Source organism: Watersipora subatra, chromosome 1 (assembly GCF_963576615.1).
Source record: "Watersipora subatra chromosome 1, tzWatSuba1.1, whole genome shotgun sequence".
Classification (NCBI taxonomy): domain Eukaryota; kingdom Metazoa; phylum Bryozoa; class Gymnolaemata; order Cheilostomatida; family Watersiporidae; genus Watersipora; species Watersipora subatra.
Window position 1 is genome coordinate 39,243,415 of NC_088708.1, and position 26,077 is coordinate 39,269,491.

Below are 26,077 nucleotides of genomic sequence, written 5' to 3' on the forward strand. Positions count from 1 at the left end.
AAATCGGGGCAACTCTAATAAATATATTGTAATTAATTAAAAACTTGAGTGTACAAATACAATATTTCAAATACAAAAATTTTTTTACAAACAATGAATGGAGTAAATAAAAACAGTTTGGCCCATATGGCGATTGTCTGGCAATAAAATTAAACTGATACTCTTGATAAGTAAATACTAGCGTGTAATGGTGCTCTCCGACTAGTTATTTTGTTAATAGCAGCGTTATATCGCTGTCACTGTCTTGGGTAGATGTTGAAGGCGATTCTCTCGCTACTACATAGCTGGTAAAGCAGTTATCATCAGAACTCTCCTCGCTGCTTACTATTGCAAAGTTCTGCTGGTTGGCCAAAAATTTGTGATCGTAAAGGCGTTCTTGCTCTTTTTTAAACAGATATAATTATTCTCCTGGTTAGCAGCTGCGGTCACTTCTACCTCAATTTCAAGACCTCCTTGAATTATTGGTGATCTTCTAGGAATAACATCCACCACCCCTACTGTCATTATGCCTCCGTGAATTATGAAAAAGCTGCTTACTCTACTTATTTCACGGGTAGATGACCAACCGTTGCGCAGTCTGCGTTTATTATCTTTACTGAAAATGGGTTGTGCAGATTATTGGGCTCCTCTCTCACACTAAAATGAATAACGAAGCGGTAGGGCTGGAAACAATAAATATTGCGTTTTATCAAAGAACCAAAGTAAAATTCAATTAGTAATTTAGTAAATGGTTTTGAAAATAATTCATTACTTACCACAAGTTGTTGGTTCATCAAAGGCCTCCAAAGCGATGAATATTCGTGAAAACCTCTGGACGCAGCAAGACATTTATAGCTTAGCATGCTCAACTCGGAGTTGTCAGCTAAATAGAAACCTAAACACGCGGTGTATGCATGCGAAGGGTTAACTCTATTGCTAGCCGCAATAGAGTTAACTCTTAATAGAGAGGGATTGTGTTCCTCCTCGAATAAATTAGTCTGCAAAAATGCATGACAAAGGCGATTTGCGCGAAACTTAACTCCGCGAATATTTTCATCCTGTAGGGTATGTAGCGCTTAAATTATCTCCTATACTAGAAATTCTCCTGTCATACAGCCCACGACCAAAGTAATAATGGAAAAAAGAAAGGGTACTGATGGTTGTTGAAAAAGTAGTTACAAAAGGTCAGAATTCTACAAAAGTAGAATTCTTTAGCTAGATGTTGTAGGCTTCGCCTACAACATCTAACTAAAGAGTTCTCTGAATCAGATGAGTTGTTGTCATTATTTTGAGTAGCGTGTTGTTGAACGTTAGCATTTAATGTTGATGGTTGCTGTGAGGACCTTCTATTTCACCTCCTCCGTAATAATTGGGAGACACTTGGACGGTCAATGCGACGACGTGGTGTTCTGGGAGGTTGTATGTTCATGGTAGTTGTCAAGTTGTTTTGAAATGAAATTCAAAAGGTCAATTATGCAAAACAAAAGGTTGTATAAAAATCAGACATAATCTACTACTATCTCAAACTTATGTTTTACAACAATAAAATAAATATTAATTCAAGCTGTAGACCTAAACTACTGTACGTAATTTAACTAACAACAACAATAAAGAAATATGTTTATTATATCTCTGAAATGCGATATTAAAAGTAAAACGGCAAGCTGCCGTGTAATATACAGTTTGATAGTTGGTTGTGTTGAGAATGTAGAATGGTTTTGACAGCGATATGTAACACAAAGCAAGCATTAGCATTCACATGTCTGGAAGTTTTATGCAAACTGGAGTGAAATAAAGAAATATTCTTGTCATAAAGGGGCATTGTAGTTCCGCCCTAGCTTGTAGATAAGATGTACAGAAATCTGGCTAATGTTCTAGATAATTTAAAAATCCTTCGGTAATTGGACAAAAACGTAGGCTGATAAACTGTGTACCACATTTTTTACCTGTAAATCGGTCTACGCCTCAAAAAGTCTACGTTAATTACACAAACCTTCGGCAATTAAACAATGCCATAGACTGGTGAAATGTCTACGTTTTTCTCGTAAAATGCTGGCGACTTAATATTTCTACTCTCTGTCGCACGGCTTTATCGGCGTTTCATATGCCGGTCTTAATTTTAATTACATTAGGCTTGTAAATTTTTTATTTCGATGTAAGGCCGAATTAATCTGTCTATTTATGTATAATCCGATCAGATGGGTTAGTTTCAGGGTTTTGCGGTAACCTTTCAAAGACTTTGTAACATATTTAAAAAGGTTTATATGTGTTTTGTATCGTTATTATATTTAAACGACTCTACACAAAAATCGTTAAATTTGTTGATGAGATTTCAGTACAAGGGTGTGCGACGGCCGTTAATGAATAGTTTTTGGGAGTTGTGTGTACATGTGCATTTATCATAAACCTCCCAACCAATCTCTTCGCTCGTGTTTGGTCGTGGGATTATATCACTGCAACATTTAAATCATTCTAAAAAATCTGATTGATGATTTTTTCCATGTCGAAGGCTGTGATTTAAATCATCCTAAAACTGCATCATAAGCTGCACAACTTGGTAAAATTAAAATAAAAAGAACTTTTAATAAACTAAAGTGATGCAAAGTTATTTTATGTTGCTAATAATGTTTTCATGGGGCACACTTCAATAAAATAATATCATGTTAGGGGTTATGGAAAAAGCTGGTTAGAAGTTTTCAAAAAAATCTGATTCAAAGCAAAAAAGTCTGATTTAAATCAAATCAAAAAAAATCCTATTTAAAAAAAAAACATTATTTTTTCCAACCCTGTTCTTTACCTTAATGAAACAAGAAACACATTTTGTGGAAGATGATCAGCTAGTGCATCTAATGAATTTGATACGTATGTACACGATGAGACGATTAAGAATTTGTGTATTCATACTACTGAAGGAAGTGTGTGATGGAGAGTTGGCGCTCTTGCAGGCTTGTTCTACAAGTTGCCATCAGTTTTGTAGGAAACTATTTTAGCCATTTCATTTGCGGACAGAGTGCACACTAGTTTGTGTACCTTTTCACTAAAAGTTTGAGTATTTGGTGAGAGCAGTCCAACATAATTGTCAAAAATGATACGACTTCATGATGCAAAGAGTTGTCTACTATTTTGCTATTTTCAGAATTTTGGAATAGACAAAAACACAACTCTGACTTCTGTTTTGTAGCTAATTAAATAATTATTAATGATGCAGTGGTGTTTTGTCTGATTAAATGAGTGTGTAAGGAAGTTAGAAAGGGACATGGGAAGGTGTTGTGTCTGATTAAATGAGTGTGTAAGGAAGTTAGAAAGGGACATGGGAAGTGTTGTGTCTGATTAAATGAGTGTGTAAGGAAGTTAGAAAGGGACATGGGAATGTGTTGTGTCTGATTAAATGAGTGTGTAAGGAAGTTAGAAAGGTACATGGGAAGGTGTTGTGTCTGATTAAATGAGTGTGAAAGGAAGTTAGAAAGGGACATGGGAAGGTGTTGCGTCTGATTAAATGAGTGTGTAAGGAAGTTAGAAAGGTACATGGGAAGGTGTTGTGTCTGATTAAATGAGTGTGTAAGGAAGTTAGAAAGGTACATGGGAAGGTGTTGTGTCTGATTAAATGAGTGTTTAAGGAAGTTAGAAAGGGACATGGGAAGGTGTTGTGTCTGATTAAATGAGTGTGTAAGGAAGTTAGAAAGGGACATGGGAAGGTGTTGTGTCTGATTAAATGAGTGTGTAAGGAAGTTAGAAAGGGACATGGGAATGTGTTGTGTCTGATTAAATGAGTGTGTAAGGAAGTTAGAAAGGGACATGGGAAGTGTTGTGTCGCTACTAGTTGTCTGCTTTGTTGTAGTCGTGCGGGAGGTAGGTGTGGGAGGTAGGTGGAGTGAAAGCTTAGAGTGATAGCTTAGAGGAGTTATGAGTTCCTTTGCTTATTTGACATTTTTTAGACCTCACAGGCTTTTGAGATACGCTACTTCTGTATCCATTCATGTGGCTAAAGTTTGCAGCACTGCTTATTCTTGCACTAGAGTTGATCTTGCAATATCCACCATCTGTCTATCCCGCAGTACAGTCATTGAAATCGTAACATGAGCTTTGATCAACCTTCAGTTTTACCGAGTAGCTTCTGGCCTACAGTAATGCATTGTTTGAATACCGAGTAGCTTCTGGCCTATAGTAATGCATTGTTTGAAGAGATATTATTGTCATCCTTTTATTGTTCATTCCACATTTTTTGCAAACCGACAGCTCTGTGTTTCTAACAGTCAATTAATCAGAGCATTTTCACAGCTAAACTGTCTCTTTGCATCCTAGAATGCTACTGTGGAAGCCAGTTTGGCGTCTTTAGAAGCAGATCTGACAGCTGAAAGAGAAATGGCAAGATCTCTAACCGAGACTAAGGACCGTGAGATCCATTCATTGCGAGCTCAGATGGCTGAACATATGCGCGAGTATCAAGACCTCCTCGATATTAAGATCAGTCTTGACATGGAGATCTCTGCCTATCGGAAGCTTATCGAAGGAGAAGAGGAACGGTAAGCAATTGGCGTATTCCATGTTTTCCTCAATTACCTAAAGTTGCCCAATTTTGTTTATAGTATGCCATTGGAGTTGCCCAACCTTGTGGAACTTCTAACTACCGTTAACTTTGCGTTATAAGCAAACCACATACATGCAGTTCATTATTCGTCCTCCCTTTATTTTAGCGGCTCATTCATTTTAACTAAAAATAAGTATAAAATGTTGTGGTTTAGACAATAGGTGTTCCGGGTTTGAATTTTAATAAATAATCTGTAGAGTTACACCTCAAAACTAATGATAATGGAAGTTCTGTTTACTTAGTTTGCCATAAATTAAAGTTAGAGAACTAGGTATGATCTGTGCTTTGGATGGTTTGTTCAGGTTGAACCTACCACAGTCATCTAGTAAATCAACTCCACGCAAGAGGAGGCGTGGTGAGCAGGGAGCGGTAGAGCAGACCGAGAGTGATGCGGTGTATGCTTCAGCAGGCACTGTTCTCGGCCATGTTGAGATCTCAGAAGTGGATGAAAAGGGGAAATTTGTACAGATCAGAAACATGACTGATGAAGTGGGTTTTTATGGTATTTGTGCCTTTACAATCACCATTACAAAGTAAATGCTTTATATCAACTGCAACTTGCAGTTGTCTGTATCATTGTCATAGACTGGTGTTTCATACAGACATAATATTGTTCAATTAAAAATTCCATTTTCCTCTCATTGATGCCAGGAGGTAACATTAGGAGGATGGAAGCTAAAGCATGCAGCAGGAGATGCTGAAACATGCTACAAGTTCTCTCGCTCTATGAAGCTAGGCCCGAGTGAAATAGCCACAGTAAGTTGCTTGCTAATTATATCCTCTACTCTTTGTGTACATTCCTTGTAGTTTAGAGTGTGTTAATTATATCCTGTACTCTCTGTGTACATTCCTTGTAGTTCATAGTGTGTTAATTATATCCTGTACTCTCTGTTTACATTCCTTGTAGTTTAGAGTGTGTTAATTACATCCTGTACTCTCTGTGTACATTCCTTGTAGTTTAGAGTGTGCTAATCATATCCTGTACTATTTATGTACATTCCTTGTAGTTCAGAGTGTGTTAATTATATCCTGTACTCTGTGTACATTCCTTGTAGTTCAGAGTGTGCTAATTATATCCTGTACTCTCTGTGTACATTCCTTGTAGTTCAGAGTGTGCTAATTATATCCTATACTGTCCGTGTACATTCCTTGTAATTTAGAGTGTGTTAATTATATCCTGTACTCTCTGTGTACATTCCTTGTAGTGTACAGTGAATTATGTTCTATAATTCAGTTCATTATTTCGAGACATGCTTTGAAACTATTCTAAAGCCTGGTTCCCATATCGATTGCTAGACTCCGGCGGTAACATGCGGCGGTAACATGCGCAGTAACATCAGGCTCTGTTATGTTAACAGGGATATCTTCACATAAAGCCACATCGTTAATAATATCGTAAACATAATTGCATAATCAAATAAAATTTTCGCTCGCCATGCCGTTCCTATAATGGTGACCTTTACCCGTACAGTGCATTTCGGGAATGTTTTGCCTGCGGCTGTTTGCGAAATTTGAACATGCGCAAACTCTTGTGTTGACCGCCGGCATCCACCGGCGGTGCACTGCGATCCGAGGCGTGTAGGTTCCCATTTTACCGCAATAGCCTGCGGTGCTGTCGCCGGTGCTTTGCGGCGTATATGGGAACCGGGCTTAACTCCTGCTAAATCAGATGTTCACATTTAAAACAAATGTATTATATGAGCTGTTTGGAAGTATTTAACATAAGTTCTCCATGTCAATTATCATAAGGGTCAGATGCATGAAAGTGTAGGTTTGACAATACAGAAGATTGAGTAGCTTAAAATGTCGTATGTTGGGAATAGTCTCAAATTTCTGCTCTACTTTTTGTACGTTTAGGCGACCATCAGTAGTGGGTATTTGAAGAGACTTATTTGTGGTAATACTCTCCTTAGATACATAAGGTGGTCCTCTCATGCAATCACAAAATGCATTTTCAGTTAATATATGAATATACAGTTTAAAGAAGATAAAACATGAGCTAATATCTTCTAGGTTTGGAGTGCCGATTCCGGTGCAACCCATGACCCGCTAAGTCGCAACTATGTCATGAAAACTCAAAAATGGTTGATAGGCGATTTGATGAAGACTACTCTGGTGGATAAGGATGGCGAGGTATCCATGTATACACTAAACATATGATTGTCAACTGTTTTGCCTATTTCTACTGTGTACGGTACAATGTTGTTATGTTACGAGGCTTAATAGTCATGCAATATTTTCAATCAGGGACAAGCGATGCTCGAGATGAAACAAACTTCTCAACGTAAAGTTCGAAAGTCTGCGAGACATCAAGAAGTGCTGAGGGTAAATAGTCCCATATTTGTTATATTCATTTACTTACTACTTAAATCGATGCTCTACTTCACATTTACATCTATATATCTAACTTAGACCCGTTAAATGATGCTCTACAAATTATATTTCTAAATTGGATTTGGCTAAATGATATTTTCTATGTGTTAGTTAAACTTTTTATTATTCCAAACTCATCTTCAACTACAAGGTATGAAGTAAAGCGATTAGGCTGATCCATTACCCAATTACTGCCCTAGCACTGCATTGAAAGCATATAAATTACATACATGTAAGTACTTTTATCATATATTTCGGTACATCAGAGTTTTGGCTTTCGAATGAGCCTATATTCAATACACAAAAAATAATAGAACTATGAAAAAAGGGTGTCAAAAGTATGTCCTGCAATAAATAAAACATTTGGTTGTGATTCCCACAATGTGAAGTCATAATTATCATTTAGCCATAGGTCGTCGATCCCTTTCGCTGTCAGTGTGGCTGACAATCAGTGTTTTTAAACCCAGAGAGCGCTAATAATAAACTAGAATTCTAGATAATCAACAATGCAGGGGAATCGTGCTAACGCCAATACAAACACATGTTCTGGATTAATAGATTTCGGGTGATTGTTATAGTTTGCTTTTTTCATCCTTTTGTTCATTTTAAACATTTATAGTAATTATTATCACATCGTTTTATATGACGGCATTGTTTGTCCCATACAGAAATGATTAATAACTTGATTAGTAACTAATTAGTAATTAAATATTAAAAAGAAAAAAACTATAAAAATTAAAATATTTATATTATATTCAAATAAGTTATATGGAAAATAGAAAACAGGTGTATTGGACAGTTAAATTAATCACTTTGTGTATGATACTAGCTTATAGGGAGATTATTTACAGTTATTTACAGTTACAGTTAAGTTATGTACAGTAGGCTTCTCTTTTTTGAACAATCAGTGTAGTGAGTCAACCCCAACGATTGATTTAATTCAATTGTACTTCTACAACAAAATTAGACAAAAACAGAAAGGACTACTAATAACATACCTGGTTGTTAACCACCTATGGTGATAATGAAATCACATCGATTAAATTGTGACCTGCAGTGGCATGCCCCTAGGACTATAAAAATTGCACTCTTGCGAGATCAGCAATGCTTGAAATTAATTAGCCTCAGTCGTGCCCCTCAACATCACAATAAAAAGAGAGGGCTAGTGCATAATATCATCGGGAAAATATAGTATGGTGCTTGGAATCTGAGTTATTTACTATAAAAATAATCTGTACATGGAGAGCTAATGACCTGAATCCTTTTGCCATCTTCATTGGTTATCTGGAGTTGTCCTACCTTCGCCTGCAACCCGCGTCATCATTATCAATAAAAATAAGCGGTGAGAGCACACAACACTGAATAGGAAAAATATGACATCATAATTTGCGGGTTTATACCATTGAACATTTCTTCGGAGTGTTCTGGGGAAATCCTACAAACACCAGCCAATGTCTGTCTCACCATGTCAAACAATGGCTCATGTGAAAGCCAAGATATTGAAGAACCTGAATAAGCTGAAACAGTATTTATGTAATTGATGCGCTTTAACTTTCGTGTGGTTTATCAGAATTTGTTGTTGCAGGATATGGATGGAGATGGCAAGACATGCGTGATGATGTAGACTAACTAACCTTAGACAGATGGCCTATACACACCGTAATATCATTTCACCCTAACTTGGGCATAGCTTACACTTTTGTACATTTTTATTGTTCTTACACTAGGTTAGCACTTTCTTTTGACCAGTCTCTTTTAGAGAACTTGTACACATATACTAAGCATTTCTTTAGTGGAATTTTTTCAAATATATCTTGTATTTGCCATGAACTGCGCAATGTTTCTCTCAGTACAAAGATTAAAATTTGTTTATTCAGATAGCAACACTCAACATCACAGAAACTAATTAGTTAACACACTATAACATTTAGTACCGAGTACGTATCTCGTTGCAAATTTCTAGTGCTGGAGAAGAGCAAACAGTAATTTTGTTAGCAACTTTCCCGCCAGTTTGGGTCTGTATGCTTGATGTCCATCAACATGTTCACCGGCTGGTTTTACCAGTGATATTTCGATCTTCGTTCATCAGCTGTAAACAATATGTCATAGAGATGCAGGGTAAGCAATGTGAGAAGTTCATAGTAAGGAACAACTGGCTAAAAAGGTTAATGCATGTTAACTAGACAAGGCAGGCCAACTTGCACAAATAAATCATTCACACAGAATAATTATGGTAGAAATACATTGCATTCAGTAGTGATAGTGTACAACTAATGTGTATGACAACATTTCAAAATGTTTTATTAACCAAGGAAAATAATGTTGCTTCACTGCCTGTCAGCAATGTGTGACTGCATGGCTCCGTTCTGACACATTAAGTCAAGTTGTCACAGTTGTAAAGTGTTATATTGCCTGAAAAAAAAAACTTATGATGACAGGCATGTATATGAGCGTTAGCAACTGAAATAAAGACAAGCTCAGTCAAGCACTTCCTGTGTATATTATTCAACGATGAGCTAGCTATGAGGCCAGCAAACTAAGTCATTATATCGTACCTTGTAACACTTCAATAATATAGATTACTTGCCAATATACAACCTATAATCTCATCTCAACTGAGAACACTATTTGAATTTAAGCTTGCTTGATTTTCATGCATTATTAAAACCTTTTGACTTCTGCTTTGGAAGACTGGATACCCAAAAAACTATTCTTGTTTTTCCTAACGAGTCATTTAACACTAAGTGTTATTACAAGTCGCCAAGAGGAAATCATGAGCTACATACTTCAAATATCGGTTTACTTGATATAACTGCCCGTGTTACATTTATGTAAATGCTTTTACACTTGGGCTTTATTCGTATGAAATGTAATATTTTTTGTTGAAATTATTTTTGGCTAGTTTCTGTAACAATTTGTAAAAAGGTACAACGCATTTTCATTAAGTTGCTATTCATATGTATATGTTGTATGACAGGCAAAGCGTAAAGCTTAGCTTGGTAAGCATGTCCTGTTAAGCATAAGTGTGGTTGTGACGGATAACTCGAATTGTTTTCAGCACATTTGTGAAGAAACAGTCTATTAACCTGGTAATTCAAAGAGACTAAGTTACTTCTGAATACTTACTGTGAGACCTGTACTGAAGGAAGTAGTAATACGCCCCAAAAAACAAGCCTACATGGAAAATGGAAGCGGATCCAATCTTCTTAGTGTTGAGCCACCTGTGGCTGTACCTCCAATATGCTACAATAAAATATTAATAACTATCTAATGGTATCCATCATATACACATTTCTACTCTCAGTAACTGAGGGGTGTTTATAGAATTACGTCAATCGGCTTATGCATGCATCTTGTGGAGTACACTAGCAAGAAATTCTTCCTTCACACAAATAGAAAATTTAAAAAATTGGCTATTCTCTAAAGTTTTAGCTAATTAGCGGACTTCTCGGAATTATCTATACAAAACCTATCACAGCGTGCTCTACTTTTATGAATAAGGATGTAGAATGAACAGTTTTGAGTTGAAAAATCTAATTGGAAAACGAGTTAATTTAATATAATTACCGTACTTTTCGGACTATTAGCCGCTACTTTTTTCTGATGATTTGAGCTATGCGGCTTATATGAAAAAAGCCATGTGGCTTTTTCTTTCACCGCTAGGGCGCATTAAACAGATTCTCCGGTTAGTGCGCCTGAAAGAAAATATGGAACAATGCCTAACAGTACTGTTCCGTTTTAAACAGCAAAGTCGCTGCCTTGTTAAAAAGCACCGTCCTGAGTTCTGCGGCCTATACAAAGGTGCAGCATATGTATTCTTTTATTATCGTTTTTTGGAAAATAAAGCAGATGCGGCTAATATACTTAAGGGTGCGGTTTATAATCCGAAAAGTACGGTATGTAGTATCACAGCTGATTCTGGTTGATACTTTACAAAAATTGTAAATTTTTCTGTCCAGTTTCACAGCTTGAAATGGCTGATAAACCCTAGTACTTGGTAGAAATTACACAAAAATATTATTCAAACCCCAATATGTAATAATATTAAATTTTACAAATGAATTTAATTAAAAATATATCTAGCGAAAGTTATGCCACACATATCTATCAGTCACTCTCCTAATGAACTTGCACAATAAAGGTGGCATTCAATTAGAGGTTTTACCATTATAATAAAAATCAGACTTCTGTTATCATTTCGCGTTTAGGTTGAAAACGGGTGAACTGAGATGTAGTCTTGGCAATATAGGAGAAGAAAGGTTGGGGCATGGTAGAGGTGGTGATAAAGATATTGAGATAGTCCAACTTAGTCTATGTAAACTAGAAAGAACATGTGATTTACATACAATTTTATATAAAAACTTATTTTTACTTTATTAAATTTTTACAATCACTAGGCAACAGCAGAGACCTTTTTAAAAATGATTGCAAGATGCTTGCTCATGTTTTTTTATTATTCATACTTTATCTTCAATGCAAACATGTCCTTTTTCACACCACCACTTCCACTAACCTTCTTTGAAGCATCAATTTAAAAACAAATAAAGGAAGGAAGATGTATACAGATGTAGTGTTTCAAGATGGTTTGAATATCACATCTCAAATTTTACGTGCCTAACCGAGTCTAACCTCAACCGAGTCAAACCTCAACCGAGTCAAACCTCAGCCGAGTCAAACCTCAGCCGAGTCAAACCTCAGCCGAGTCAAACCTCAACCGAGTCTAACCTCAACCGAGTCAAACCTCAACCGAGTCAAACCTCAACCGAGTCAAACCTCAACAGAGTCAAACCTCAACCGAGTCAAACCTCAACCGAGTCAAACCTCAACCGAGTCAAACCTCAACCGAGTCAAACCTCAACCGAGTCTAAATTCAACCGAGTCAAACCTCAGCCGAGTCAAACCTCAACCGAGTCTAACCTCAACCGAATCTAACCTCAACCGAGTCTAACCTCAACCGAGTCAAACCTCAACCGAGTCAAACCTCAACCGAGTCAAACCTCAACCGAGTCAAACCTCAACCGAGTCAAACCTCAACCGAGTCAAACCTCAACCGTGTCTAACCTCAACCGTGTCTAACCTCAACCGAGTCTAACCTCAACCGAGTCTAACCTCAACCGAGTCTAACCTCAACCGAGTCTAACCTCAACCGAATCTAACCTCAACCGAGTCTAACCTCAACCGAGTCTAACCTCAACCGAGTCAAACCTCAACCGAGTCTAACCTCAACCGAGTCTAACCTCAACCGAGTCTAACCTCAACCGAGTCTAACCTCAACCGAGTCTAACCTCAACCGAATCTAACCTCAACCGAATCTAACCTCAACCGAGTCAAACCTCAACCGAGTCAAACCTCAACCGAGTCTAACCTCAACCGAATCTAACCTCAACCGAGTCAAACCTCAACCGAGTCTAACCTCAACCTCGTTGAGCTTAGACTGAGAAATGAGTAGGCTCAGAGGTAGAAACATTGGTAGCAATAAATATATATTCTTACTTATACTAATAAATAAAATTGAGATGAATTCACTAAAAATTTTTTTATCATTTTCAGGTTTTACTTTTGATTTTTACCGATTTTTTAGTTTACTTACACAACTAACACATCGAAAAATTTCAGACAGTTTGTTAAAATTACTGTGTAGGTCAAGACAAACATTTGAGCAAATTATCTGCTGTATTTACAAAATTTGTATGTAGACGTGATGTGATAGCAAATAAGAGGTTAAATATTAGTGTTAATGTTTGTTTAATGTCAAATCAGTAATGTTAGTCTGTATGAAATGGAAATCATGTAGTAAAACCCAATGCAGTAAGGAAATGCAATAAGATATGTAAAAGGTTGACCATTTACCTCTGTAAAAAGATCTAGTCCAGTCGATAGGATTAGCACTTCGTTTGGTAAGCCAACTTGGTAACTCTGCTAGTTTGACTTCTTGCCATGGCTTACCTACAAAAGACTTATGATTCTCACCACAACTTTCAAAGACAGGAATATTCTTGCTCAACTTTTACTTTTACTAAGGCACCAGCTACCCTGGGCTTACAACATAAAAACCATTTGACAATAGTGAAGGAATACTAGTTAATTTTTCATTTTGTTATTAACTCTCTTCCCGTCTTAGTTGATGTTTTACAAAAATGTAGAAAAATTTTCATATTGTTTATCTACCGATAAATGTTTGTTTAAAAAAAACTGTCATTTTGACCTAGATGTTTCAACTACTTGTACCGATCAATCATATGCGGAGTTTGTTTCTGCTCCCTTATATCAACAGTTGTTTTTGCATTTGAGAGTCGGTCGGAATTTGGTTAGCACGGTGAGATACACTATGATAATATAACAAATTTAATCAAGTATAACATATCTTCTTTAGTAACTTTGACAGCTCGGATCAAAGGGTTGCACTTGTATATACACAATCTGCTAGCGGCTGTGATATATAGAGTATGAATTGTCGGCTCTTGCTGGAGTTGCACTGATATATAAAGTTTGCTATTGGCTGTGACATATATAGAGCCTGTACTATCAGCTCTTGTTTGATTACGTTGGTGTATATACAGTCTGCTATAGGCTGTGATATCGAGTTTTTATTCCCTGCTCTTACGCTGGTAGAGGCAAAGTGTGGTTATTTATCGGAGGTGTCTCGGCTACTTCAACTAAACGGCAGTTCCTGCTTGACTTGGTACGAGAGTCGCCTTAGAAGGGAGTAACCCTTAGAAGGGACGACAAAATAAAATGTAGAATAATAATATTTGACCAGTAGAAAGCTTCAAATTATGACGTGCGCATAGGAGGGCTGGTGGATCTGATCGAGCATCGACACTTCGTAAATTATTGTCGAAATGATAAGTCAGAAAGGTGACACTAGTTCTAACAGATTAGCCACCTTGCACAAGGTCGCTAAAAACCTTTTCAATCACTAGTTACTAGTAAACTCTATAGCCACTTTTTCTTTTTTCATTATGAATTTACTTCACTATTTTTAGTCGAATAAAACTGATTATTTAGCCAGAGAATTCATTAAGTCACAAATACTTAATTATAACAGCTATTGTCACACGATCAAGCAAACCTTTGTTTCCATAAAACTTTCCAGGATCGTAAGGACCATGAACGTATGGATTGTACTCTGGAGGTGGCCTTCCAATACTCTCAAGCATGTTGAAAATAGCACAGACTACTACGGTATTATTACTCAACTACTAAGTTTTCAGCTTTGGAGACCTTGAACTGACGGCAGATACCGGCTTCGAGCGAATTCCTGCGCGAGTTGTCTTTTTGCTCCAAAAATTGTCTGCACGCATTTTCAATTTTTTACTTTTGTCGTGTTAAATTTTCAAGCTTTTAAATTTATCAAAAATATTTCATTTAGTTAAAATCTGTGTTCACAATTTTGGTTTCTCAAAAAAGATTCAGTTCTGATACCTCTATGTTTATTATTATTCCACACGGTAAATACCGGTAGTGAGATAGACTTATAGCCTTAGCATATACATAGATGATTCACATAAACGATCAAAGTATATTTTCCAGCAATTAATGTTATTAACCCTGGTACGTTTCTGTTGATATTTTTGGAACGGCTCATTTAACCTGCGATTTTCTTCTTGATGTTGATTAAAAGATTTGTTGGGACGTATGCAATGAAATCTACGCACTTGCGCCCATGTACCGGTCGTCGCACATATGGTTCTCATTCTTTTCTTGTGTGCTCTGAATTGCTGTGAAGCAAGGTACTATAAGAATAGGTTACTCCAGCAATACACTCTAGGTTCACGTGCGCACTATCATTTACTTGTTGCCTTTTTAAAGACGTGCAAGTTAGTCGCTGCCTGATTAATGAGCAGCGACCAGTTGAAGCTTGGATATTTCTTTGTAAGTTCCTGTCAGCTCTACTTAACTGTGGTGTCTCTTCGGTTAATCCGGATTGATGGCTATGAATATCGTGGTCTACAATTTTGATACAGTATTACCGTACACCAATAGGTGTGCTGTCTGGGTTCTTGCAGATGTTTAACGTGCACAACCAATTTTCATATTAGATTGGCCTTGGCAAAAATATATCAATGTACGAGCTGCAGTTGGCATTAGGTGATTTTAAGATTCGTTAAGCTTATGTTCGCAAGATTATCATGAAAGTAGGCATCGTTGGACAGTAAATGCTATTTTTTTAAACGTGTTTGTCAAGTAGGCTGTCATAATATCTTGGATATCATACTTCGCATATCTGCAACCTTTGCTTAGCAATAAACTGCACATCGTATGATTGATATTCTCTAACACTGTTGTTTCCTGTGGGCAAGATGTAACTCATGCTGCACACAAAGATATATAAATGGCACTCTAGGTACATAATGATCTACATGTAGGTTGAACTAAAAGAGTATGGTGTTCGTATGCTGCTGAATTGAGCATACAAACTTCAAAGATAATTACAGCTATTATAGATTAGTGGTGTCTGTCAGTGTAAAACGCCTTAACCACATTTGCATGGAGACGCTGCTGCGTATCTTTATGCTTTAGTAAGCTAGAAGCATACTGTCCCACTTTTCAACAACTGTCCAATGTCAAAGTCTAGTAGCTAGTCAGTGAGCAATAAACTCAATTACAACTGTCGGAGTGAGTAACAGAATAAATGTAATTCACTTGTTTAGGGATAACTAAAGTATCTCAATAATAAAGTACTGCAATTCTCTTTATTTGGTTTTAAAATTTGTGGTGTCTTAATAAATATTGCAAATGATTACGTCGCAATAAAATAATTACATAATAAAGACAATGCGCTTATAATGCAATTAGTTACAGGTAGCAATAAAATTGATACATGATAGAGACAATGCCTTAATAACTACTACAGATAATTACACGGCAGTAAAGTAAATATATAATAGAGACAATGCCTCAATAAACACTACAGATAATTACACATAGCAATGAAATAGATACATAATAGAGACAATGCTTTAATAAATACTACAAATAATTACACAGCATTAAAACAAATTTATACTTATTAGAGACATATTCTTAATAAAAACTGCTGGTATTACACATAGCAATATAAAAATGCATCATATAGCCTACCAAATTTAAAAATAAGTTGGTAAAAAAGATTTGTGTTATAAGTTTACCTTATGTAAGTGACGCTTGGGATTCATAGTGTGAATGTAGGATAAGCAAACTGCAATGTTTAGAGAAACTTGCAGGTTGTTTGTGGAAAATCAGTATTGTTAGTGCTGATATTAGCATTGTTAGTGCTGTTATTAGTACTGTTATTAGTACTGTTGTTGAGTCATATTTACTTTAATTTCACATGATATGTTAAAAAATTCTCATGTTCAGGCAAGCATCAGGGAAAGTTCATTCCATTGTATTAATATACTAGGTGAATGTCCGGCGCTGTCGTCATTGGACAGATAATTTATTTCTGTTTGAAATATATAACATTTACCATTCTAACTTTTAAACATCTTATCATGGAAAAAGTGTTTTTGTGCAGTTCAAATAAACTAAGATAAAAAAGAAAACAACTTTAAAAGTTTTCAAACATTTTCGAACAACTAACTTTTAGATTTCATATAATGAAATAAATGTTTTGTTAAAACAAGCTGAGAGAAAAAATAAAACTGTAAAGGTGTTTAAATCTACAGTGGAACCTCGGTTCTCAAACGCTTCTGTTATCGACCGACTCAGTTTTCGACCAAAAAAGTTGAGATTGTTTGTCTCGGATCTCAACCATAAATTCGGTTCTTGACCAAACCGTAGCATGCGCATTGGAATTAAACGTTCGGAACAGCTCCTGAAACAGCATGTTTATACGTTTAACGCCGTTATTATGAGCCACTTTCAAAAGGTTCTCAAAGAAAGAAGTTTCGCGCCATAAATTTTTCACAAAAAGGAGCCATCTGGGAGGACGTCGCCTCTATTGAAGAGATTTTCTAGAGACACAACTCCTCCAGTCAAGTCACCCTAAATTGTTTTAGAGGAGGATTCTTCTTCACAGATGTGAAGTAAACGTGCCATTGCTGTTTCTATTTTCTTTTTTACATGATTTTTGATGTAACTGATCTGTTGCGATTTTTTTGCTGTTTCATTATCAATATATGCGATTTTTGGTATTTTATCGTAAGCTTTAATGTTTTCGATTTTCTAAGAGCAAAGCATACGAAATGTTTACTTTTTGTTTTCTTTTTTTCAGCATCATAAATAGAGAATATTTTATTAAACTTAAACATGATCTATATCTACCCATTTTTAATTATAGTTTGTAGTATACAGTATGTACAGTTTATGGTGTAAAGTGTTGAAGAAGTACTTTACCGAGGTTGTTAAATCGACTTGGAACGAATTAAAATTTACATACATTAATTCTAATAGGAAAACTTGTTTCGGATCTCAAACAACTCTGTTTTCGACCAACCTTTTGGAACGGATTGTGTTCGAGAGCCGAGGTTCCACTGTAAATGTTAAATCATTAGCAAGTAATGGCCAAATATATTCTGTTTTGCTACGATTTCAATAAAAGATTATTTAGTATACAACTTTAAGATTTTAGTTCATTTCAGTGTTGGCATCATAAGGCGAAAATATCGTATAGACGTATAGAGTGGTATAGAAACCCATAGTAATGATCTTATGCAATCACTGCTTGGTAAAAATCATCATCATTAAAAAATGTAACAAAGTAATATGTTAACTTTAGTAACTATAGTCTCGTACAATAACTTAAGTGCATTTTGTTGTTATGACCTGCAAGAAAAGTGTAACATTACAATGTACTACGTTCAGAGTTCTTACCTTCAAGACCGACGCGTAACATAAACGCTGAATCTAATGTATATGAATTGAGCTAACTAAAAACATACATGAAGGAAGCTTTAGTAAACTTTTAACCAAAATTCTATCAATGATCTGTTTGCGAACCAGTTTTTACCATAACTGATGACGCTGAACTGAAATATAATCGCCTAATTTTAATTTTGAGATAAGTTACTGTTAATATCGTTTTGCGGAAAACAAATTAGCTTTAGAAACACGAAAAAGCATCGTGTTTCTTAGAGTTCATAGAGTTAAAAGAGTTCATAGAGTTTCAAGTAATACTTCATTTAGCGTGTGAAATCGAGAAAAGGGTATATACAGTATATCGTAAAAGCTGTGCATCGTAAGAGCTTTCGTAGACTTGTGGTTAGACAACTAGATTACCAACCATTGGTTGTGTTCTTCGTGAGTTCGAATCTGGCAGATTGCGACCTTTCAATTCCAAGATTTTAATAGCTATAGCTGGACAAACTGAACTACAGACACACCATTTTTGAAATTTATATATATACATGTAGATCAATCAGATATTAGTAAACAGATTTATTGTTGATGAGCATCCACTGTACCCAGTAGGTCAACCCATACTCAGCTCTAGTTGCCCTGCAGCGCTCATACTCATCTATACCCTATTTATCATTAGAAGCTTTTAGTTTCTGAAAAGTATTTAGAACTGCATGTTTGCCAAGTTATTTTATATAATAATTCCATTATAATGTAACCTGAATGTTTTAAAGTATTTCGTGGGTACGCATCGCCTTAATAACTATTGCTTCTTGCCAGGCCACAACCAGGTCAGCACAGAATAGCATTTGCATATTTTAGGCTGTTTTTAATGCATGCCATTCTTTTAATATGCAATAAATCACTCTTCTGTTAGTCTGGTATTTGAATATACAATTTGGCCTTGTAACATTTTATCCAGGTGTTATAATTGACATTGACTTGCACAAGATAATTTGTAGTCTTGCTGCTGTAGAACTTCTAGTCACTTCCATGCTCCAGTTTGGGCATATTCATAAGTTTTCAACACGGACTTGAGCGTTTCCAGTCTCGTGTGGAATCTTACACACACGCAAAAGTGAGTTCATTAGTATTCTAGACAGTCCGTTTAAAAGAAATATAGTTCACCCATTGCAGAAGACAGCTCAAGTAATTAACTCCTTTGTCTAAATATTTAAACATGTTTATGTCAGTTTATGTAAATTTTGTATAGTTGATAAGCTTTGATAAAATATATTTGCGAGAATGATGCAGTCAAGCATCTAAATTGGTTTCTGACAGATATTTTAGTAGATTTTATCATATTTCTACTTCAAATATTTGTCATCACAAGATTTATTAAGCTAGACAATATTGTTTCGTTTATTTTTTTAGTCCTCTGTTACTGATCCCTACAAGTCCGTTGTGTTACTGATCCCTTGTGTTACTGATCCCTACAAGTCCGTTGTGTACCTGTGGTTATTAGAATATCTGTTGAAAACAGGGTAATGGAGGTTCTCACCAAGCCTACTGAAGGCATAGAGTTACCTAATGGTGGTGACCTTTTCGAAGCTGATGGCTATCTAGACAAGTATAAGCCTGAAATCCTGCGCAGGTAACAACTGCAATTTTGAGTTGCATCTTAATTCTTTAAAGGTTGACTTGCAACAACATTCACATTACAGTTATTTGGTATCAAAAGATTCGCCATGTCTTACTCTGCTGTGTTTTAGATGCAAAATATGTGGAAATGTGATTACAAGCTCTTAAAAGCTAAAAAATGAACAGTTAATCACAGCCATCATCGTAGATTGAATCGCAGCCAACCGTCGTAGATTAAAATCAGTTTATTTCTCTGACATAGTCATTACATTTGGTTATTGTTTTGTCACATGTTGTTCTCACGTAAATTGAAAGGCCAATAAAAGGCTCAATATATAGTGCTATGAGAAGTTTTATATTGAGCCTTTTATTGGCCTTTCAATTTACGTGAGAACAACATGTGACAAAACAATAACCAAATGTATTGTTTGGTTATTCATCTTATAGATACAGCTGTATAGATGTGACAATGGTTCATCTTATAGATACAGCTGTATAGATGTGACAATGATTCATTTCATAGATACAGCTGTATAGATGTGACAATGATTCATTTTATAGATACAGCTGTATAGATGTGACAATGATTCATCCGATAGATACAGCTGTATAGATGTGACAATGATTCATCTCATAGATACAGCTGTATAAATGTGACAATGATTCATCTTATAGATACAGCTGTATAGATGTGACAATGATTCATCTTATAGATACAGCTGTATAGATGTGACAATGATTCATCTTATAGATACAGCTGTATAGATGTGACAATGGTTCATCTTATAGATACAGCTGTATAGATGTGACAATGATTCATTTCATAGATACAGCTGTATAGATGTGACAATGATTCATTTTATAGATACATCTGTATAGATGTGACAATGATTCATCTGATAGATACAGCTGTATAGATGTGACAATGATTCATCTTATAGATACAGCTGTATAGATGTAACAATGATTCATCTTATAGATACAGCTGTATAAATGTGACAATGATTCATCTTATAGATACAGCTGTTTAGATGCGACTAAGAGAAAAATCTGCTCTGCGGAAGGTAGTCTGTCAAAGTTTGCTGAGGGATATAAATACTTTGGATACCACAAAACAGATGATGAAGGAATAGTGTGGAGAGAGTGGGCCCCCTCTGCTTCCGCCGTATATCTCTGGGGAGATTTCAGTAGGTTTTTTACTGTTGTTGCTGCTCTTGCTCACAGATGCGTTATAAATTAGCAAGTCTTATAAAAGTGAACAAATGAATTTATGGCCAAAATGGACTGACGATTTTTCAAAAAGTATTGTTTTCTAGTTGCAACACAATTAAGAAGCAAACAGCAATGCAATAGATGGAATCATACATTGCTTGTACATTCATCTTTGCTGATGGTCGTATGTATTTGAGCTTGTACAACCGAGCCTTTGTTAATGGAATACAATGTTAAGTTAAAGCAAATACTATACTCTCTAGGAGATGTAACTTTTACATAGTTGTGGCTCCTGAAAACAGTGCAAAGAAAAAAGAGTTTGATGTGACTGAAAGTGTAAAACATGAAAATAGCATAAATTAGTTTTTACTTCATTTAGTCAGATTCGGGTGTCATGCGCAGTCTGTCAGTTTTCTGTGTTTCCAAGGTTACACTTGCATTTACTTGTCTTCAAGGTAGTCACAAATAACTCCATTTGTTGGTTATTTAACTTATTTTATCTATTACATCAAGGTATTTGCTTTACTGCTATAAGTAATTATGTGCAGTATTTCTTAGGGAGCCCATCATAGGATTTTAGGCTCTGGAATAAATTAAGCGAATTAAAATCTTTTGTGAATGTTTTATCCAACAAGTTTGACAAGCTTAAACCATAACTGTCACATACAACTTTTATGGTATTTGCTAGGTTAATCAGACACACTGATTCCGATTTTGTACTCAAAATAAAGATTGGTCCACTAACCTTCAGAGTCATGAAGGCTTTTTAAAGCGTTTCAATATCCGTCTCGAAAACAACATAATCGGCACAACAAGCTCCGCCCATAAATATTTGACGTAGCCTAGCTTTTTAGGAATGGAAGTTAAAGGTTGACTTGCAACAAAATTCATATTACAGTTATTTGGTATCAACAGATTCATCATGTCTTACTATGTTGTGTTGTAAGTGCTAAATGTGTGGAAATGTGCTTACAAGCTCTTAAAAGCTCAAAAACGAAAAGCCGCCGTAGATTGGAATCTCTTTATTTCTCTGACGTAGTCATGACAGTTTGGTTATTGTCTTGTCACGTGATTTTCTTCTTGTGTGAATTAAAAGGCCAATAAAAAGCTCAATAAAAACTTATCGTAGCACTAGTTTATGACAAACACTTCGGGTTTTACCGAAGATCCCGTATCAAATATAGACGCTTGCTACTTTAGAGTTTTGTTTCGGCTTGAACTAATCATCAAGTCATCTGATCATGTGGCCCAATACTTCAAAAATAATTTTTGCAGCACTTTTCGATTATCACAGGTGACCAACAAGCTCATCATGATTATCAGACAATGATATGTACTCCTTCGATGTAAGGTTAAAAAATTAAATGAATTTTTATGGTAAGTTATAAGATATCAGTGCTAAAAGTGACAGCATTTACAATGACGATAAAACAGATGTGTAAGAACAATAGACATGGTTTTATTGAATGCGTGAAGTATATTTGTGAAAATATTTCGACGAATAAGGTTGCATGAAAGTGTAAACAGAAACCATCTAGCACAGCTACGTCACATTTGAGCCGTTTTGGAAAGAAAATCCAAACTAAGGCGGTCTTGTGTGGCTGCGATTAGCTGTTCGTTTTTAAGCTTTTAAAAGCTTGTAATCACATTCCCACATATTTTGCACCTACAGCACAACAGAGTAAGACATGGTGAATCTTTTGATATCAAATAACTGTAATGTGAATTTTGTTGCAAGTCAACCTTTAAGGATGTTTTGTTCGATTTAGAATGATAGAGATGGGCGTCTTAAAACCCATTATAATCTAAATTCAGCCTGTAAAATAATCTCAGTCTTTTATGAAAGGTAGATAAACTATATAAAATTGCTTGTAGCTTGTTACACGATGTTTAATAGGCTGAACGCCGAGAAAAATGAGCTAAAAAAAGCGCGATTTTATCGCAAGCTTGCGTTGTTATCGCGCTTTTTTGAGCTCATTTTTAAATATGCAATGTTAAATAGTTTAGTTACCTTTCAGAAATGACTGAAATTATTTTGAAGGCTGAATTTAGATAATAATGGGTTTTAAGACATCCATCTCTATCATTCTAAATTGAACTAAACATCCCCAATTTCCGTTCCTAAAAAGCTAGGTTACGTCATATATTTATGGGTGGATCTTGTTGTGCCGATCGTGTTGTTTTCAAGACCGATATTAAAATGCTGTAAAAAAATCTTCATTACGCAGAAAGTTAGTGGACCAATCTTTATGTTGAGTACAAAATCGGAATTAGCATGTCTGATTTACCTAGAAAATACGATAAAGGTTGTACATGGCAGTTATTGTTTAACATAGGAAGCTCGCTATGTAGAGATTTGCCGGTACATTCCTAATACCTGCTTTCATCCGTGCAATGGATGTTTGGGTGTTCAGTAACTCATGTATATATTCATATTTGTGTCTTTGGTACTTGGATCTAATCTGTGTTGTCGTAGTATAGATTGAAGCGTTGAAGCATGCATTCTGGAGGTGTCTGCATTACGTACTCTTTTGACAAGGGATAAAATCCAGCAGCTCAATATGTCACAGAATGTAGACTGCCTTCTTTGTAGACGATTGGAAGAGCAAGCAGTATCCGTTTACATCGATAGGACATGGCAAGTGGGAACTACGGCTGCCTCCGTCTGTGTCCATACTTCACAATAGCGTTGTCAAGGTAACCGCATCTCGCATTCTTTGATTATGAAATTTTTCATTCTGCATTTAATTATGGTCAACAAGTGGGGCTCTATAGATCATGACATTGATGCTATGCATTTATTAAGCTGACATATTGACTGCATTTATCATTCCTGGCTGCTAGGTCCTCGAGAGCAGCACATTTTAATAGAGGCATACTTCATAGAGTGTACCCTTGAAATAGTCATGTCGAGTGTTAATCCTTTTTGTATAAAATAATTTTGATTTGAAGCTAACAAAGAATATTTTATGTGATTGCTAAAAATATTATTATCAGATTACTGCTTCAATGTCTAAAAAGTAAGTTTACTGCGTATATGATGAAATGTATATTCATAATTGTCACAGGATCAACTAGACATACAGTGCATCCTCAGGATACACTGTTGATCCGTTCCAGGGTTGCCATCGTATGGTGAAAAATTCCTATGTAGGGGTATAGAGACCATTATAATTATACAATGCAAACATCTGGTAAAAGTCGTCAAAGTTTTATAAAAATGGGTGCATATTGAAGATTAGTAACAAAATAGTATGTTAACTTTAGTAACTATAGTTATCTACAATAACTGTACATGTATTTTATTCAGTGTATTTCAAAGATTATGATCTGCAATAAAATGCAACATTATAATGTGTGTACTCTCAGTAAACCTTATGCTGCACGTGAATCTGTTCCTGTAGGCGGGTAATGCAGCTAGTATACCTATATAAGAAGATATATACCTTTCCTAGCTGCATTACCCGCCTAAAAGATCAGATTCACGTGCAGCATCAGGTTTATTGAGAGTTGTCTTTCATACTGTAAATAAACTCCAAATATGCAGTTTACTGAAATTGTTGTCCTGATCAGGGTTATGCATACACATATACATGTCAATAATGTTGGGGAGAACAATGGAAATCTGCAATGTGTTTTACAGCCAGATGCGTGTAAAATCTAGTGAATATTCTAGATTCATGTGTCTAGATTCGTGCATCCATTTATACCCATCTATATTTGCAGTTGACGATCGTGCACTTCTGCCGCTGAGCCCCCGTCTCGCCTGACTAGTCTTTCCCCGCCGAGCAGTTGACTATCGCGCTCTTGCAATCACCTCGCAATCAATCGCCTCGCACTCGCTATCTATCGCTTCGCAATCAATCGGCCCGCACCCGCCTCACAATCGCCTTGCAATCAATCGCCTGGCAATTAATCGCACTCGCCTTGCAATAACCTCGCAATCACCTCCCACTCGCCTCGAAGTCAATCGCCTCGCACTCAATCGCCTCGCACTCAATCGCCTCGCACTCAATCGCCTCGCAATCAAACGCCTCGCACTCGCCTCGCAACCAATCGCCTCGCAATCAACCGTCTCGCAACCAATCGCTTCGCACTGGCAATCAATCACCTCGCAATCAATTGCCTAGCACTCAATCGCTTTGCAATCAATCGCTTCGCACTCGCCAACTCGTTCATCCGGAAAGCCGCGCCTGGAGACTCTCGCTGCACTCGGGCGAAAAAGGTCTCCCGAGTGACACCACAGCCCCAAGCCTAGCTGTGCTGCCCGGGTAGTAAAAAAAGTCGTTGAACAGAAAATTGATTTGTATTTAACACATTTGCCATTGTAACTTTCCAACTACATATCATGAAAGAAGTGTTTTGTGTAGTTGAAATAAATTAAGAGAGAAAATAAAACAACTGTAAAGGTTTTCAAACTTTTTCAAACAACTACAACTTTCAAACTTCATATCATGAGGAAAAGGTTTTGTGCAGGACAACTGATTTCAAAATAAATAAAACAACTGTAAAGGTTTTCAAACCAATGTAAATTTAAAATTTCATAACTTTCAGCGACCTATATCTTTTTATAACCTATAGTGGAACCTCAGTTCTCGATCATAATCAGTTCCAGAAGGTAGTTCGCAAACTGAGTTTTTCGAGATCCGAAACAATTTTTCCCATTAAAATAAAATAATGTAAATTTTACTCCGCTCCAAGGCGAGAAAACAACTTCGGTAAAGTATTTTTTCAACATTTTACACCATAAGCTGTACTTGCTAAGCTTTTACTTGTTGCTATTTTACACCATAAGCTGTACTTGTACTCGGGCGTTGCCCGGGTAATAAAAAAGTCTTTGCACAGAAAATCTATTTGTATTTAACATATATAACAATGTTTGCCATTCTAACTTTCAAGCTAAATATCATGAAAAAAGTGTTTTGTGTAGTTGAAATAATTTGAGAGAAAATAAAAACAACTGTAAAGTTTATCAAACTTTGTCAAACAACTGTAACTTTCAAATTTGATATCATGAGGAAAATGTTTTCTACCAGTCTAATAAATTAAAAAAAATAAAACAACTGTAAAAGGGATTGGATGTAAATTTAAAATAATTAGCAAGTAATAGCTAAATTAAGTCGGTTTTGCTACAATTACAATATGAGATGATTCGGTAATGATACAATTAATACGAACTGAAAAAAACAAAATAAAATTTGTGAATATGTTGAATTAATAACAATTCTTACATAGAAGTGTGTATAAAAAAGTTACTGTTCCACCAACAGCTATCCATCAAAACTTTGAATACAACGATACTGGTACGACGATATGTAATGAAAAAATAAAATATTGTAGTGTCTTTGTCTGATCGAAGGTGAGAGAATCTAGATGCTATTCCTATTCGAGATGATACAATTTTCCGTGGGAAAAGTAGTGACCTTAACAGCGATTTAGTAATTGAACCTTAAGAAAAGCCGGAAATAGAGGTTCACAAAAACGGCATCGTGTTTCACAGAATTAATAGAATTTAATCGCCAA

General features: G+C 35.9%; 3 protein-coding genes across 3 annotated transcripts in view; 2 read left to right on the plus strand and 1 right to left on the minus strand.

Annotated features, from left to right (window-relative positions):
* LOC137398420 (prelamin-A/C-like) overlaps nt 1-8,770 on the plus strand; it is a 32,670-nt gene extending 23,900 nt beyond the window's left edge. The window contains exons 7-12 of the mRNA XM_068084530.1: nt 4,282-4,502; nt 4,870-5,056; nt 5,219-5,323; nt 6,581-6,700; nt 6,815-6,892; nt 8,526-8,770. Of these exons, the coding sequence (XP_067940631.1) occupies nt 4,282-4,502; nt 4,870-5,056; nt 5,219-5,323; nt 6,581-6,700; nt 6,815-6,892; nt 8,526-8,564 (750 nt within the window). The 3' untranslated portion in view covers nt 8,565-8,770. The remainder of the gene's footprint in view (nt 1-4,281; nt 4,503-4,869; nt 5,057-5,218; nt 5,324-6,580; nt 6,701-6,814; nt 6,893-8,525) is intronic.
* A 20-nt stretch (nt 8,771-8,790) lies between these two features.
* Nucleotides 8,791-14,203, minus strand: LOC137398514 (putative ATP synthase subunit f, mitochondrial). The gene is made up of 4 exons (XM_068084632.1): nt 14,013-14,203; nt 12,791-12,886; nt 10,067-10,183; nt 8,791-9,029 (listed from the first exon to the last, which is right to left on the minus strand). The coding sequence occupies exons 1-4, from the start codon at nt 14,098-14,100 to the stop codon at nt 8,998-9,000; spliced, it is 333 nt and encodes a 110-aa protein (XP_067940733.1). The 5' UTR covers nt 14,101-14,203; the 3' UTR covers nt 8,791-8,997.
* A 477-nt stretch (nt 14,204-14,680) lies between these two features.
* The window catches only part of LOC137398412 (1,4-alpha-glucan-branching enzyme-like), a 35,482-nt gene continuing 24,085 nt past the window's right edge, over nt 14,681-26,077 (plus strand). The window contains exons 1-5 of the mRNA XM_068084523.1: nt 14,681-14,815; nt 18,724-18,839; nt 19,245-19,355; nt 20,360-20,529; nt 23,148-23,251. Of these exons, the coding sequence (XP_067940624.1) occupies nt 19,249-19,355; nt 20,360-20,529; nt 23,148-23,251 (381 nt within the window). The 5' untranslated portion in view covers nt 14,681-14,815; nt 18,724-18,839; nt 19,245-19,248. The remainder of the gene's footprint in view (nt 14,816-18,723; nt 18,840-19,244; nt 19,356-20,359; nt 20,530-23,147; nt 23,252-26,077) is intronic.

Bases quoted from the DNA above. Each gene is read 5' to 3' on its own strand.
- LOC137398514 (XM_068084632.1), bottom strand. From the start codon at position 14,100: ATGCTTGAGAGTATTGGAAGGCCACCTCCAGAGTACAATCCATACGTT. The intron at 12,887-14,012 runs GTTTGCTTGATC...AGTCTTTTGTAG, and splicing joins AAAGTTTTATGGAAACAAAG to GTAAGCCATGGCAAGAAGTC. The intron at 9,030-10,066 runs GTAAGTATTCAG...TATTGTTTACAG, and splicing joins CCTTCAGTACAGGTCTCACA to CTGATGAACGAAGATCGAAA.